Raw genomic sequence first — 17,952 nt, 5'->3', positions numbered from 1 at the left:
AACTGAACATGGGTCTATTTTTTTTTTAACCTGTATAAATCTAGGCTGCCAATGGAGTAATCATATGGACATTTAACAGACATTAAGCAGCACAAGTAATCAACTAGCTAGTTTGGGTCTCACCAACTAAGTTGGTTAGCAAGATCAGACAGCAATAGGCACCACTACTTACAGAAGGCTGCTGGCTTCCTGGAAGGCATTAATAGCAGCTGGAATGTCTCCCATTACCAGGTGTCTATTCCCCAAGCCCAGCAGTTTTTTGGCTTCTCCATCCACATCCACACTGTAGACCAAAAAACAACAGGGAAGGAAACACTTAAGTCATCACATGACAACTGCAAACCAATGAAGCATTTAAAGTAAAGAGGCTAGCCTGGTGGCAAGTACCATGCACTCGTGTTGAGGACCTGAAACTGGGATAAAAAACAGGTCTTCCGCCCTCTCCCCAGGCTCATAAAAAATATTGGAGGGCATATTCATAGCCCAGTGCAATGGCAATACCTAGCAGCTAGACCTGGGGAATATTAGCCAGATTCTGGGGCAGGGGGCTGGTGCTATGGTTTGTAGTCCCTGCAGTTTCTAGGTTGGGAAGAGGCAACCCTCAGTAGTTGTGAAAGATCATGGTACCATAGCCCACTAGAGGCTGGTTCTGAATTAGCAAGAACTGCTGAACCAAAAAAGGCAAAGTAGCACAGTCCCCACTCTTAGGGACACTGAATTCACTTATTAGATACACCTTGTCTCAACTCAGCACTTGACTGGAACAATGCATTTGAAAGTACACTGGTCTTCAGGGCTGATTTAAGAAAAGAGGAAGGTGTGCGCTCAAGTAAGAGCCCAAGACTTGCCATACTGAGTGAGACCAAAGGTGTCCATCCAGTCCAGTAGCCTGCTTCCAATCACCAATCCAGGTCACAAGCATCGGCTACAGATTCCATGCTGCTTCTCCTAGGCATAAGCAGTGCATTTCCTCCCCAAGACCAGCTATTAATAGATCATGGACATTTCTTCCAGAAACTTGTCCAAACCTTTAATGCAGCTAAACTAGTAGCTTTCACCACATCCTCTGGCAAAGTTACAGAGCTTAATTCTGCATTGAGTAAAATGGTTTTAAATGTACTACTTAGTAATTTTTGTCTCCTAGTCTATTTTTTGAAAGAGTAAACAGATGTGTTGTGTTTCTCTGCTCATTTTATAGACCTCTATTATATCTCCCCTCCAAGCTGAAGAGTCAACTTCTTCAGCCTCTCCTGGGGGGGGGGGGGGCAGGAACTTGTTCCATCTTATTTTAGTTACCCTTCTCTGTACCATTTCTAATTCTGCTATAATCAGTGTTGCAAACAATACTTAAACAATGTGGCCACACCATTTGATAGAGCAATAGAGGCAACATAGGAAAAACTGGTTCTTACCTGCTAATTTTTGTTCTTGAAGTACCAAAATCAGTCCAGACAAGAAGGTTTTGCATCTCTACTAGTAGATGCAGGCAAAGAACAAGAATTTTGAGGCACTGCTACATAACCAAAAGTTCCACCTACAGGCCTGCAGTATTTACCTGTACCCAAGCCAAACTAGAGTGACCCCCCCAAACTCAACTATCCCCCGTCTCCCAGGGCAAACATGAAACAGGGTTCAAGCCCCTCTGAACTGAAGCCCAGCAGACCAAGGAACCAGCCAAACCTGGTCAACCTATAGGCTCTGAAACCATACACACTGAATTGCTCATCAGATCTTGCTAATCATAAGCAGTGCAGTCTTTTGCACACAATGGGCTAGGACTCTGGACTGATCTGTGGTACTTCAGGGTGGTGGATGCCCTTCCAGAGGAGGTAAAGACAAACAGTAAAGAGTATCCCATGTCCCTTTGAAAACACTGGACCCCTTAAGGCTGGAGAATGGAAATAAAGAAAATACATGGGGTAGCTTGCTGGTGTGGCAGTTAACCTATAAGCCTTTTTGCTGTTGATGCAACTCCATCATTGCTTTCTGCTTCAATAGCAGGGGAAAAAGAGGAAAAGGGGAATTAGATTAAGACAGCAACCAATAAGGATCGCCTCAGTTTACAAAGAAAACAGTGCAAATAGAATGTAGCATTACAGATACAAGCATCATATCAGTTAAACATTGCAATTATGTGAGGCACACTGATTTCTTATAAGTATAGTATAAGTAGAAAGTATTGAAGTCAAACAACTTAACTATGTACAACTCAGTTTACCAAGATTACATTGAGCTTATGAGGTATAAACGTTCAAAGGAGCTGCTGGCAGGGGATTAAATAAGAGTTAAAATAAAGGGGAGAGGAGATTAGGTTCAAGAGTATACAACAGGGCAGGAGAAAAAAGCTAGTTAAATACTCGACGGTTGGGAGGTGGACGCGTAAGAACGTGCAAGAGTAACAAAATGGCGGATAATCAAAGAAGGGGGAGTTGATTAGAATGGAGATGGATTTGGAGGGGGGGAAGGGTGGGTGGTGTTAGTCGAAGGCTAGTTTAAAGAGCCATGTTTTTAAATTACCTTATGCGAAGGTAGAGACGTGGGTTCAGCTGGCACGTCAAATATTTTGAGTAATCCTAAGGTCTCTGCCCTTGGATCAGGTGTCTTGAATCTCAAGGTGCAACATTGATCCTACCTCCTCCAGAAGTTTCAGGTAGGATAAATCCTCTGGTGGCAAGTATGGCTCAGGGGATCCTCCGGAGGATCTGATGGAAATCCAGTGGATGACTACGGGGACAGTGGGGGGAATTAGGTTCTGTAATGTTAGAGACTCATGTTCAGGTGGTCGTTGGATTGACCGTGGAGGAGCTGGCTCTCTTGGAGGCATTGTAGTCACTTCTCCTGGGGAGGAGGGTGTGGAACAATGTTGTGGTTCACTTCCAGTTGGGGAAGTAGGTAATGCAAACAAACATCGATTGCATGACCTCGAAGAAGTCAGACGGTGCTGATAAAAGTTGAGTGAATGCTTTGTTTGTCAGCATTTGTGGTTTGAAGGCAGTATTCATGCACGAAGTGGGATAGCTTCTATCCTCTCAGTATGTTGCGAGTGCAACTCATGGTCTACGCTTTCCCTTTTCTTCTTATGCTGAGGTTCCTGTGAAATGTTGTCACTTACGACATGTCTGGAAGTGGATGAAACATCCGAACCTACCCTTATAGAATATGATGACCTTTAAGAAGAGTGATGTGATCTGCACATACTCCTGAGAGTATTGGATTACTGGGGAAGTGGTGTCTCCCTGGTGGTGATTTTTCTTGATGAATCCTTGTCAGGTTGCTCAATGTGGTTGACACAGGAGTTGGTTTCTCCTGGGAAGCAAACAGTGTTTTCCTTGATTGTGGGTTCTTTAATGGTGTCTCACCCTTCTGCTTGTTTATGCGATCCCAACACTCCATGAGTCGCTGTTTATGTTTTTTGCGCCGATCCCGATGCATGCACAGAGGTCGAAGCAACATGCACTGATTCCAACACTTCATGCATCGATCTGGAATCTGACTGCGCCAACTCAGACTCTAGACATTGATCCCAGCGCTGCTTGTATTTAGGTGCGTTTCAGCTTTGTTGTGTCATGTGATTTTTTTGCAATGGCTTCCTCCCCCGTCTTTGACAGTTTTTGTCCCGAGAGGAGCATCTGACGTGGTTGATGCTGGCAGGCTGTCTGTACCCCGAGGCATGGATGGGTCCCTATGCCTTTGAGGCCTTTGCTTGCTGGCCTTTCACGTTTGTGGCAGACAACCTCCAATCCTGGAGGTGTGGAGCTCTATGGATGCTGACCTCCTTACTGTCAGGGCTTTTTCTTTCGATGGCCCCAGAGAGGAGTGGGCCTCCGATGGAGGGCTGTAGGAGCCCTCTGCCATTTTTAATTGTTGGATCTTCTGAGCTTGCTGCTGCTGAGCTCTCGGTGACATCCAGCCACAGTGTGGGCATGAGGCAGGAACATGTTGAGGCCCCAAACACTGATGACATGATCTTTCCACACGAACATTTCTTAAAGCCCGAAGGCCTTGGATTTGACATTTTTCAATGATGCCGAGGAGAAACTAAGCCCTGCATGTGCTCCCATGCACAGAAAAAACAGACTGAGGAGAATCTGTTCTGCGCAGGAAGGCATGCACAGCTGCAGAGCAAACCTCTGCCTCCTGGGCCCTAATGGACAGTTCCCATGACAGCATGGCTAATTCAGCCCTGCTATCAACAGGAAAACATGTTTATAGCAGGCAGTCAATGAACTTCATGCAGTACTGGGGAATCTGGTCTTGGGGTTTTACCAACCAGGCAGGCAGCCAGTAGCAGCAAGCAGAAAGTCTCCACTCTGACAGGTCCCAGACTCATGGTATGACAATGCCTGCTCCAGGACTGGTGTAAATTTGCCACATTAACAAGGGTGCCTTAGCCACGTGGTGATTTCTGCATCAGGGGCAGGCAATAGCTAAGCCTCATCTACATAGCCAATAGTGCCCATCATGTTTAAATGCTATGTTAAGAGTTTGAAGATGTGTTTTGGATGTGCTAATCCCCTTATTGCAACAGAGATTAGGCTAACATCCAAAACACACATCCAATTGCTCATTAAGCTGTGCGCTAGGCTGAGTACACGTATTGCATCGGTCCCAAAATCTCTAGTTAAGTTTTGCTGAAGCATCTTCATTACACCTTAAAACAAAGGCAAGACATTTGACAGTAAGTATTAAGACTGCAGAGATAACACTCACTCTTAACTCATTACTTGCCTGTCAGTTTGATCAGTGGATGTTGATGGAGCAGCAGCCTCATCTTCCATTCTGCAATTATAACCAAAAGAATGCACAAATACTAAGAGCATGTATTATACCTTATTTCTGAAGACCTGAAATAATTCTAACCTGTTCACCCCCTCCTGCTATTCTATATACAAGATATACTTTAAATCATGTTCATCTGTCATTACCATTTTAAACCTACCTACAAAATATCCTATTTACCACACCTAATCAAGAACTGCCTTCATCATCCAGACTCTACATGTCTATCTTAGAGGTGGATGCCTCCACATTGGGTGTTGGGGCTGTGCTAAGTCATTCAGCTAAGGGAGTCCTCCACCCCTGCTAGTTCTAAAAAAAAAAAAAAAAAAAGTTTTGCCTGCAGAGTGCAACTACAGCATCAGCAATTGGGAACTCCTTGCCAAACTAGCACTGGAAGAATGGTCTCATTTGCTTGAAGGCACCCAACACTATCAGCATATGCACACACACACACACAACAAAAATCTTGTACTCCATAATGCCCAACTAAAATACAAGGCAAGCTAGTTGGTCTCTGTTCTTTGCATGCTTTGATTTTGACTTAAAATGTTGTCCAGCTCTCAAAAACCTACAAGCAGATGCCCTCATGCTTCCTCCAGACAGGGTACCCAAAGCCTCCTATACATCAATCCAGCCAGGATCCTATTAGCTGCCTTCATGACCAAGGAAGATGGTAGTCTATCCAACTCAGTGATACGTTTTTGAAATGGTCCCACAACTCCCATGTTGCAGGTCACCCTGGATGGCCTAAACCCATACAATGCTTCAATTCTATTGGTGGCCTCAAACGAAGCAAGATGTTAAAGCAGGAAAAATCATGGAAACTATTATAAGGAATAAAATCAGACATGATTTAATGGGACACAGCCAGCATGGATTTATCCAAGGGAAGTCTTGCCTCACAAATCTGCTATATATATTTTTTTTTAAAGTGTGAACAAACCTGTGGATAATGGTTAACTGGATTTTCAGAAAGTGTTTGACAGTCCCCCATGAGAGGTTTCTAAGAAAACTAAGAAGTCATGGAATAGGAGAGGTCCTTTGTGGATTGCAAACTGGTTAAAAGACAGGAAACAGTAGGATTAATTGGTCTGTTTTCACAGTGGAAAAGGGTAAACAGTGGAGTGCCTCAGGGCTCTGTACTTGGACCAGTGCTTTAATATATTTATAAATGATCTGGAAAGAGGTACGATGAGTGATCAAGTCTTCAAACAATTATTCAGAGAAAGTAAATCACAAGCAGATTGTGATAAATTGCAACAGGTCCTTTTGAGCCTGGAAGACTGAGCGCCCATATGGTAAATGAAATTTAATGTGGTCAAGTGCAAGGAGATGCATATAGGGAAAAATAACCCATAGCTACATGTTAGGTTCCATTTTAGGAGAAGCCACCCAGGAAAGATTATGGGTGACAGCTGATATTACATTGAATTTATTGGCTAAATGTGCTATGGCAGTCAAAAAAAAGCAAATGACATTAGGCATTAGGAAGGGAATAGCAAATAAAACTGAGGATGACATAATGCCTATTGCTCAATGGTTAGATAGCACCTTAGACTGTGGGCAATTCTAGTCACCACATCTTCAAAGAAAAAAAAAAGGTTTCAATGGAGAAAGTACAGAGAAGGGCAACCAAAATGATAAAGGGAATGGAACAGCTCCCCTATGAGGAAAGGCTAAAGAGGTTAGGGCTATTCAGTGTGAAGAGATATGATACAGTTATACAATGTCATAAAGGACTTGAATAGGTAAATGTGAAATGGTTATTTACTCCCAAATAAATGGACTAGGGAGACCTCCATGAAGTTAGCAAGTAGCATATTTAAAACAAATCTTAGAAAATTCACACTCAATGCATAATTAAGAACATAACATGCTATACTGGGTCAGACCAAGGGTCCATCAAGCCCAGCATCCCGTTTCCAAGAGGCCAAACCAGGCCACAAGAACCTGGCAATTACCCAGACACTAAGAAGATCCCATGCTACTGATGCAATTAATAGCAGTGGCTATTCCCTAAGTAAACTTGATTAATAGCAGTTAATGGACTTCTCCTCCAAGAACTTATCCAAACCTTTTTTGAACCCAGCTACACTAACTGCACTAACCACATCCTCTGGCAACAAATTCCAGGGCTTAATTGTACATTGAGTGAAAAAATTCTCTGATTAGTCTTAAATGTGCTACTTGCTAACTTCATGGAATGCCCCCTAGTCCTATTATCTGAAAGTGTAAATAACCAATTCACATCTATTGTTCAAGACCTATCATATCCCCTCCCCCCAGCCGTCTCTTCTCCAAGCTGAACTTCCTTTACTTTAGGAAAGTCAGATGAATCCAGAACAAGTGGGTTATGCATGCCTACCAGTAGATAGAGACTGAACAAGCTGACGTCACCGTACATATACCCCTTCAGTGACCTCAGCCCACCAGTATTCTCTTCAAAAGCAACTGTGGACAGACTAGTCAAAAATCTTGATTAAAAAGAAACCACCATGTCAATACTGAGCTCCGATAATAACACTGGTCTAGGGACTGGTGTAACACTACTAAACCCTGTAACATGTAGGCACACAGGAGGAACATACAACTACATGGCAGCCAAGAGGGAAGCTGATTCATCCAACTGTCCTAAAGAAAAGGAAATTCAGGTAAGTAGTAATTTCTCATTTCTTGGCATCCAATCAGATAAATCCAAAACAAGATGTTCCCAAGCTACCCCCAAATAGGGTGGAGGCTGCCCATGGTCCAGACAAAACTGCACCCTCCTGGGCCTGAACATCCAGACAATCATACCTGGAAAAGGTGTTTAAGGAGGACCACAACACAACCCAGCAAATGTTGACAGGAGACAATTTCACTTGTGCCCATGACACTGCCTGAGCCTGAACCTGACTAAGCAATGGCTTCCCAACATCCATTAAGCAGTCATGACTACCTCCTTAATCCAGCGAGTTATAGTAGCCTCTGAAGCTGGCCCTCCCTGTTTAGTACCACCACGAAGGACAGACTTCTGCAAAGGTTCAGTAGCCTCCAGATACCTGACAATGTGATGTTTGACATCCAAGGGTCGCAACAGACCATACTCCTCTGCATCTTTCTTTATCCAGAGACAGCTGGGAGATTGCCTGATTCAAGTGAAACCCAGTGACCACCTGCAATAAAAAAAGGAACAGTACACAGCTGTACCACCCCTGAGGTCACCTGGAGAAACGACTTCCAGCAAAACAAAGCCTGCAGCTCGGAAACCCTACATACTGAATAAATTGCCACAACACCATTTTCAAAATCAACAACTGCAAGGACAAAGTACGTAGTGGTCTAAATGTAGGACTTGCCAAAAATTCCAGGACCAAATTAAGACTCATGGACACCAGAAACTGTAAAGGACGAAGAGGTTTCACTCCTTTCAGTTGGTCATGACCTACTTCACTGAACAATTGATTGTCTTTAATGATTTATTGTAACTGAACCTTTTGTGGCACCTGTTAGAATGTAGTATAGTGCGCATCCACCTACATTACTTTATGTGCCTACATGTAAACCGTAGCAATGGTAAATAACTTAGTGACTGTATAGAAAAGAATTTAAAATAAAAAAATAAGCTGCACATCAGGATGAGCTGACAAGGATCCACCATTTACCTGACCCCCTAAAACAGGCGAGGGCTGCTACTTTTATCTAAGCAATTAAAAGTCAAGCCTTCCTGCAAAAATTCTGGAATAAGCAGAATCTTGACCAAGGAAAGAAGAGCACCTCAATCACTTGTCAAACTTGCACAGAGGCCAAGGTAGCGGAGAACTTTCTAGCTCTTACCAAGGTGGAAGTCACTGTGGCATTTACCTACTTTTCAGTAGGGCTATACCATAAGACAAAACTAAGTCGGATCTATGTGAAGGATAGGTTCCTGCTGCAACAGGTTCCCCGTGTGCTGGAAGTCGAAGTGGCAAATCTACCAGGAGCCTCCACAGATCTGCATATGGTCTCCTAGGCCAATCTGGAGTGACCAAGAGCAACCACAACCTGTGGTGTTCAATCCTGCAAATCAATCTGCCCAATATGGGCCACAGAGATAAGGCATACAGCAACTTGTCTTCCAGCCACTCCTGCACTAGGACATCAATCCCTGATGACTTTGGATCCCTTCTGCAGCTACAGCTAAAGAATAGATGAACTTTTGCATTGCAGTCACCAACAGGTCCAGGAACAGGAGAACCCAACGATCCCGAATCAACTGAAACTCCTTGACTTACAAAGCCCACTCTCCTGGGTCCAGACTCAAAGTCTGCTCTGACATTGTCTTTGCCTGCAATGTGAGGGTGAGATCTGGAGATGCACCTCTACCCATTCCATAAGTTGATCTATTTCCAGTGACACCTGCTGGCTCTTGGCACCTCCCTGCCAACTGATGTAAGCCACGGTCGTATTGACAGACATTTTGACTGACCAACCTTGCAGTCAGTCACCAAACTGCAAACATGCCAATAAGGTGGCCCTGGTTTCCAGCCAATTGACGTTCCAGAGAGACTCTTCTGCACTCCAAAGCTCTTGTGCCATCAGCTCCTGAACCTCAGAGACTCATCTGTTGTCAGCACTAGCCAGTCCAGTGGGGACAGGGAGACTCCCTTCCTTAGATGATCCACCTGCAGCCCCCACTGCAGTTGGGAGGAAGCCTCCATCTGCAGCTAGAGCCAAATCTAATAGTCCTGAAACCACAGATCCCACTGAGAAAGCAGGGAGCGCTGAAGAGGATGCATATGCACCCTCATACATGGCACCTGCCATTAAGCCAAGGACCTGCAGGTAAAGCCACACGGTTGGGTGTAGTGTTCAGGTGAACTTTAGCTAGCAACTTCAGAATTAGAGTTTCAGGTAGGAATACCTTGCCCTGTTGTGTTGAACCAAATCCCCAGGTATTTCAATGACTGAGTAGGCTGAATGCTGGTCTTGACTAAGTTCACCACCCAGCCAAGCTCCTGCAGCAGGGAAGTTACTTTGAGAGTTACCAGGTGGCTCTGTTCCAGCGACTTGGTGTGAATCAGCCAGTCATCCAAATATGGGTGCATCAGAATTATATCCTCTCAACGCAACTATCACCATTACCTTGAAAAAGGTCCGGGGAGCAGTGGCCAGAAAGGGTAGTGCCCAAAACTGAAGGTGGCATCCCTAAAAACTGCAGAAGTGCTGATGCTCTAGTTCAGGGGTGGGCACTTCCGGTCCTCGAGGGCCACAAACCAGTCTGGTTTTCAGGATATCCCTAATGAATATGCATGAGAGATTTGCATGCACTCTGCCTCAGTTGTATGCAAATCTATGTCATGCATATTCATTAGGGATATCCTGAAAACCAGACTGGTTTGTGGCCCTTGAGGACCGGAAGTGCCCACCCCTGCTCTAGTTGGATGGGAATATGAAGATATGCCTCAGAGATCCAAGGAGGTCAAGAATTCAACTGCACAGCCATTACTGAGCACAGTGTTTCCAAGTGAAAATACTTCACTCGCAAATGACTGTTTACACCTTTGAGGTCCAGGATGGGATGAAAGGAGACCTCCTTTGGCACAATGAAATAAATTGATTATTGCCCTGTATTTTTGAGATGTTAGCACTGGGACCACAGCCCTCATACTGAGGAACCTTGTCTATGTAACCACCACCTTTCTTCTGCAGAATGAGGCAGGAAGATACCATGAACACGTCCTGCGGCATACTGCAATACTCCACACAGCTGTCTCATATCACCTCCAGGACCCACTGAGCCCATGTGATCTCAATACACTTCTGATAAAATAGAGAGACAACCCCCCTATCTGCTGTTCCTGGAGGAGAGTCAGCAAACCTTCATTGGGAGGGTCCACCACCCAAGCCTGTGCCTCATCTGGGCTGTCAGGATGAAAGGATTGAGACCTCTGAAAGGTCACTCCTCTATAGGACCAAGAAACGCCAGGATCCTCTAGCATGACCTCTCATAAGGGAGTGCTGTGCCCATCTCAACTTCTGGCAAACAAGGAACCAGAGATTTGCCCCACTTTGCCCCAGTTTCTCCAACTCTCTGCCAAACGGCAATTTGGAGAGTTTAGCCTTGGAGGCTGCATTGGCTGACCAATTCCTCAACTATAACTGGCCAACTGAAGTGAATGATTATGAGTGAACAACCAAAGGACCAATTCCAAAGTGGAACCCATAGACCCAAGAACCTGCAAATAATCCCAGACCCAGGGAACCACCCTGCTTAGCAATCTGCAAATCTGTCCCTGGATCTTGACAATCCACTCCTTGGTAAGAAACTCAAGCCCGGTATTGAAGCATGCTCCCAGAAATTCCAGAACTTGAAATGGCTTCAGCTTTGTGCAAATTCACAATCCAGCCCAGGGACCGTAAGTGCTACAGCACTATTGCCACCATCCGATGACAAAGATCCTCTGACTTTGCATGAATCAACCAGTTGTCCAAATACGGGAGGACCAGGACACCCTCCTGCTGAAGAGCTGCAGTCACTACGACCACCTTTGTTAAGGTCCTTGGTGCTATTACCAACCCAAAAGGTAGGGTCAAAACTGATCTCAGAGTATCATGAACCCTAGAAACCTTTGATGGTCCGGTCGAATTGTAATGTAGCGATATGTCTCAGTCAAATCTAGAGAAGCCAAAAACTCCTTTATGCACTGCAGCGATCAATGTTTCCATCCAAAAAACAAGGAACTTAAGAATCATATTCACCTTCTTTAAATCCAGAATTGGACAAAAAGCAGTGTCCTTTGGGACCATCTTACTGTTCCCTGCTCCAACTGACACTGGGGCAATGGCCCCCCAAACGTAGACTGAGTTTCACACCACACGTTTTCTGCCCATAAGTGCAAAGGGACTGTATGAACAAATCCTTTAACGGACATGCAAATTCTAGAGTGTAACTGTGTTCTATCACACTTAAGACCCACTGATCCGACGAACTTGGCCCAGTACGAGAAAAAATGTTAACTGAACTCTGATTTTTGGGACCAAGGAGTGGGAAGGAACTGCCAGGGATGTCTGCTCGACCAGAAATGATCCCTTGCTGAAGAGAAGCCTCTGCTGACCTTCAGCTTGTCCTCTGGCAGCTTGTGCCCTTTTGTCTCAGAAGTTTCACAAACTCCTCCAAGTCCTCACCAAAAAGCAGCTTCCCCTTAAAAGGAAGCACTCATCTAAAACTTGGACCAAACATCTGCAGACCAGTTCCTTAACCACAGAAGCCTTCTAGCAGAAATCAAACAAAGCATCCACACCGTAGGCCACCACAGTTTCCAGTCTCTCGGCCTGCTTTGCTTCCTTCAAGGATAAGGACTTATCAGATTGCAATTGCTGTACCTAGCACAATCCGGCCGAGAGTATAAACTGCTACATACAGCAGCATGAATGCCCAACACTGACACCTCAAAGATCTTGAGGTGTACCTCCAACTTCCTATCCTACATATCCTTAAGTGCTGCAGATCACCAGCAGAATTGTCTTTGTCACTGCGGAAACTGAAGCATCAATCTTCAGCATCCACATAATATTCAAAGAGTCTTCCAGCAACAGATACAGCTTCTCCATAGCTCTGCCAACTTTCAAACCTGTATCTGTAGTCTCCCACTCAGTAAGCACTAGCTCCTTCACTGACTTGTGGAAAGGGAATTTTGTGTGGGTTTTTTTTTTTTTTTTTTTTTTTAATACCCAGGTCATTTATAACACATGGTATTAAGGGACAGACAGACAATCTCCGTCCACTAAGGGTGCTTTATCTCAAGTGTCAGGGTCTGTGCAACCCAAATGTTCTACACCAGAGGATTATCAGCCTCCAAGCTCTCCAAGCTATTACCTATACTCGCAGAAGGCAAATGAGCCACTACTCTCCAAGTTCTGGTTGCCCCACCAGAGCAAGCCAAACATGGCCTCTTGGCCATAACTGGCTCCTGCAGGACGATGTCCGGGCAACCTTTTTGCCAAAAAAGGCTTAATGCAAAAGCAGAATAAAATGGGAGGAAAAATCCCGATTCAACTGGTTCTGGCTCCAAAAGGTCTTCCTCCCCCTCCCCCCACTTAAGATTCCACAACCCCAGGGGCTCCAAGAGTCTTCAACCTGCTGGCGACAGCATTGGGGGCAGGGCAGTGCCCTCACAGCGAAAGATAAAATGACCACTGTTCCTACTAAAATTGGGAAGACACCTTCAGGTTGCTCAGTTACTCCCACACTGCCCATGGAGGACTATTGCCTATCCGAGGCTCCCCTAGCACTCCCCAAAGTGCCTTCTCCCCTGGAAACGCAGCAGGAGCAAGTACTGGTAAGAGAAAGACACGTGCATCTCCTCACTGTACAGCATGGCTGAGAAATCTTCCAGTGTTTTTTTTTTTGGTTTTTTTTTTGTTTTTTTAAACATGCCGCATGAGCTTGCCCACACCAACGCCACAAAAAAAACCCAAAAAAAACGACTTCAAGCGTACCCAACACCCGAATTGCAACATCACAAAACCTGGCCGAAGCATTTGACAGGAATCAAAGCAGCAAGAAAAAAGCCTCAGTTAAGTTTTATAGGAAAAAAAAAAAAAAAACTTAACTTTTGCAGCTGCAGGCCCCTGCTGACCAGCTGTAGGAGGAAGAGGGAACTGGCCCCACCAGTTCCCTCAGCAGGTCAAGGATCCTGACAGACCCAGGGGTTTTCAACCCTTCCCACTCATCCACTCCTCTACCTGAAAGGATTTATTTATTTATTTTTAATTTTTATATACCAGTGTTCCTGTATGACATACAAATCACATGGTTTACATTGAAACATTGAAAGAGAAAAAGAATTCACCCAGAGGCGGTACATGGAACAAGGGGTACATAACTTGGATAGGGAAAACTATTCTAGCTAAGTTATGGATTGGTCCATAAAAACAAACCGTTAACTGTGTGAAGTAATCTGTACAATGAAAAATACAGCTTGTGTGAGTAACAGTCAGTAATCTGTGGCAGTGAAATACTAGTAGGGAACATCGTGCCTAGAACGACCTTAATTAGTTCAGAAAGTGAGAATGAGCAGAGGAACGAGCAAGCTGGTTGTGAACAAGGGGCTTATGTTCCTGGAAATGCTTGGCAGAAAAGCCAGGTTTTGAGTTTTTCTGAAAATTGAGTGGCAAGGTTCTTGTCGGATGTCTGGAGGGAGCGTGTGCCACTGTGTGGGGCCTGCTGTAGATAAGGCGCATTTCCTAAAGGAAGATTTTGATGGGGTGGGGGGGGGGGCACAGAGAGAGTGCCTTTATATGCTCCCCTGATCGGTCTGGTTGATGTATGAGGACGCAGTTGGGAGCTTATGTGGAGCGGGTGAGATGTGTGTAGCTTTATGGATAGTTGTGAGAACTTTAAAGAGGATCCTGTATTTAATGGGCAGCCAGTTGAGGTTCTTAAGGGTGGGGGTGATGTGTTCTCTTGTTGGTGTTGGTAAGAATTCTGGCTGCGGAGTTCTGAACCATCTGGAGAGGTTTGATGGTGCTGGCTGGGAGCCCAAGCAAGAGAGAGTTGCAATAGTCTATTCTGGATAGGATGATGGATTGTAGTACCATACGGAAGTCGTTGAAGTGAAGTAGTGGTTTCAGCTTTCTAAGTACTTGCAGTTTGTAGAAACAATCCTTAGTGGTGGTGTTTACAAATTTTTTTTTAAGTTTAGCTGGTTGTCGAGCATGACTCAGATCTCTCACAAAGAGATTGATTTAACTTTGGTATGGTTGAAAGGAGGATGCCAGTTGGGTTGAGAAGCCCGTTGTCGTCATCTTGTGAGATGATTAGGATCTCCGTCTTGTTGTTAAGGACTAGGTTGAGGCTGGAGAGCAGTTGATTGATCGATTGCAGGCAATTGTTCCAGTGTGTCAGTTTTGTATAAGGATTCTGTAATCGGGATGAGAATTTGTATGTTGTCTGCGTAGAGGTAATGAGTTAGCTTTAGATTGGTGAGTAGATGGCAGAGGTGGGAGGTGGTAAATGTTGAAAAGGGTCGGTGAGAGGGAGGAACCTTGTGGGACTCCCTGGTTGGAGAGTGATTCTTTGTTTATCTTTATCTTGAAATGTCTGTTAGACAGGAAGAACTTAACCAGTTAAGGACTGTTCCCTTGATGCCTATGTCTGCCAGACGCTCTAGTGTTTAATGGTTTACCGTGTCGAAAGCCGCAGAGAGATCTAGTAGAATCAGGAGATAGGGTTGTTTTTTTTCCAGATTTGTTAGTATGGTGTCCGTAAGGGATATGAGGAGGGATTCTGTGCTCAATGATTTGCGAAAGCTGAACTGAGGTGCGAGAATGGTATTTTCTTCTAGGTAATCAGATAGTTGCTTTTGACTATCTTTTCCATAAGTTTAGCCATCAGAGGCAGGTTAGCTATTGGGCGGAAGTTAGCTGGGTCCGTTGGCGACAGATTAGGTTTTTTAGTAAGGGTTTTAGAATTGCTAGCTTAAGTTGGTCAGGGACTAGACCTTGAGTTAGGGAGCAATTAATGATGTCTGCCATTGGCTTTGAGATGGTAGTCCTTACGGAAATGAGGAGGTTGGTCGGAATTGTATCCAATGGATGAGAGGAGGGTTTCAGTTTCTTGAGAATATTTTCTATCTCAAGAGCTGATGTGGTCTCAAAAGATTCAAAACTCGTGTTTTGTTGAGGTAGGGTAGAGAGGGAGAGGGGGTTGAATGTCAAGGGGGGGGGTCGGTCAAGTTGGCAATTTTTCTCTTGAAGTAGTCTGCTAATTCAGTGGCTTTGTTAAGTCATCCAGAATGGTAGGAGGGGATGGTTTAGTGAGAGCTGAGATGTAAGAGAATAGTGCTTTCAAATCGAAGATGAAATGGTGGATTTTTTTGAGAAAAAAAAATCTCTTTATTCTAAGTATTGCATTCCTGTAGGCATTGAGGAGGGATTTGTATGTTGCTAGAGTTGTGGTGGATGAGTTCTCTCCAAATATGTTCTTTACGTCTTAGCTCTTGTTTGAGCGACTTCAGTTCTGGAGTAAACCAAGGTTTCCTGTTGTCTCATGAGGGTAGTAGGACTTGTGGTGGACGGGCAAGTTAGGTCCGCAATTTTTTTTAGTGATATTGATCCAGGAGGTGGTGGTTGCGCTTGCATCAGAAAGATTGAGTTGTGTTAATTCTTTAGAGAGATGGTTGCTGAGGAGGTCTGTGGAGCATGGTTTCCTGAATTGGATTGTGGTTTTCAGGAAAGATTGGGGAGGGTGCACTTTGATCTCGAGAGTCATGTTGATGATCTAGTGATCCGTCCAGGGGACCATCGAGCATGTGGGCATGGTGGAGAGAGAGATGCATTTATTGATGAAAATGAGGCCCAGAGTGTGGCCTGCTTTATGGGTTGGGCTTTTAATAATTTGTGTGAATCCCATGTAACTGAGTGATGAAAGTAGTGTAATGCAGTTCAGGGATTGTGGTGAGGCGTCAACGTGCATGTTGAAGTCTCCCATTATAATGGCAGGTTTGTCAGGGTTGATATATTTGGCAATGAACTCTATGATGGGTGAGGGGTCAGATTCTAAGGTTCCTGGCGGGGCATAGATTAGGCCAATTTGTAGGTGATCGGATTTGAAGGAGGAGAGTTCAAGGTTGGTTGTTGTGTTTGATTGTTGTAAGGTTAGGCCTAGTCCTTTTTTGCAGCTAAAAGAAGCCCTCCACTGCTTTTTGAGTCTAGGGATTGAGAAAAGGTCATAAAGCTGGGTGGGAAGTTGATTCGTTAGTACTGTATCAGTGGGTTTCAACTATGTTTCTGTGATTGCACAGATATCTGGATTGATTTCGATAAGATAGTTGTTTAGAATATGTGTTTTAGAATATGTGTCGGTAGGTCCTGGTGGGATGGCCCCACCAGGACCTACCGACCTTCAGGGAGGGTTTAAATAGAAATCCTAACGCTACTTCAACATTTTTTAATTGTTATTCTCCTCAGAATGCAGGATTTACACCACCTTCCATCTCCTGGAGACAAATACTTAATACTGACAGGACTGCAGGTGGCACACCAGGTTAAGTGACAGTGTTAGTAAAACTGTCTCCATCTGCTGGAAGGGAGGCAAAATACAGGAGTCTGGACTGATCTGGGTACATACATGGAATTTAAAAATATTTCATTTAAATTCACAAATCAGTTCAAAAACCTGGGATAGGACATAAAGACTTGCACAGCTGAGACCATAAAAATGTGTAATGCATATGACAAGCAAAACTAGGTAGTTCTCTGAATTCAGTACTGCTGAACTACCACAGCTCAAATTATAGCCATCCCTAGTCTACTAGAAACAAAAGCTACAACTCTTCTACCCCCAGAGAAACAGCCCTTCCTCTCTAATTGGAGTACCTTTAAACCAATTGTGAGCTCTGTGGACCTACAGTACCTAAATATAACCAGCTTTGAAGTGCCTAAATGGTGGACTATAGATCGAAGAAAAACTTCCAGCTTCAGGCAACTCAAAACTATCTATAGGAAGAAAATAGAAATAAGAATATAAACAGAAAAAGGACAAATACCTGGAAGGTTACATGCACAACTCAGGCCACACACCTTACAGCTAGTTACAGAAAGCCCTCCCCACGATTTGTTCGCCTATCTTCATTAAGATTCAGTATAACAGTACAGAGTACAGTTTAACCTGCAGTTATGTATATTTGTGTTAAAATGTTATTGCCAATGCAGTTCTGGGCACAAGGTTTATGCACCTAGAACTATACATATTTGTTAGCACCCTTGGGTGAAAATCCAATGTTAATAAAGGCATTAGGAATTACCCCACAAATGCAAATAGAAACATTGGCATAGCTCATGTTTTCTTAGCACTAAAAGCTTAACTGGTAGTCCAAAACACAGTAAAGTTTCCAGGGTTAACATTCTACCCAAGGAAGACATTCCAGTGCCAGGACCTGTAATCGGGATGTCATGTGCAAAAAAACAGTTCTCTGCACACAAATGTTTTCTGAACATATAATTAATGCACACAGTTCTTACACTGAAATATGTTTCTAAGCATTTGCCAAATGCATGCATTTTTAACTCCTGATGCATTGGCAGACAACAGAAATTAAGTTTAACTTGCGAGTTAAGAAACAGTGGGCTGAGTTTCAATAGTTTTAATCCACCCTTCATTACATCGGGTTCTTAGACTGTAGACGCTATACTAAATGCCGATAAGCCACT

The 17,952-nt window shown here is 44.1% G+C and overlaps 1 protein-coding gene across 5 annotated transcripts in view; it reads right to left on the bottom strand.

Annotated features, from left to right (window-relative positions):
* Window positions 1-17,952, bottom strand: part of LOC115082333 (histone-binding protein N1/N2-like) — a 72,200-nt gene that overhangs the window by 53,447 nt on the left and 801 nt on the right. For all 5 annotated transcript variants that reach the window (XR_003854137.1, XM_029586571.1, XM_029586569.1 and 2 more), the window contains exons 2-3: window positions 4,729-4,779; window positions 173-283 (exon numbers count right to left, since the gene is read on the bottom strand). Coding sequence is in view for 4 of the 5 variants with exons in the window: in XM_029586571.1 (XP_029442431.1) it covers window positions 173-283; window positions 4,729-4,779 (162 nt within the window). In the remaining variant the exon portion in view is untranslated. The remainder of the gene's footprint in view (window positions 1-172; window positions 284-4,728; window positions 4,780-17,952) is intronic.

The sequence above is a fragment of the Rhinatrema bivittatum genome, unplaced genomic scaffold (genome assembly GCF_901001135.1).
Source record: "Rhinatrema bivittatum unplaced genomic scaffold, aRhiBiv1.1, whole genome shotgun sequence".
Classification (NCBI taxonomy): domain Eukaryota; kingdom Metazoa; phylum Chordata; class Amphibia; order Gymnophiona; family Rhinatrematidae; genus Rhinatrema; species Rhinatrema bivittatum.
This window is presented reverse-complemented; position numbering and strand designations above follow the sequence as displayed.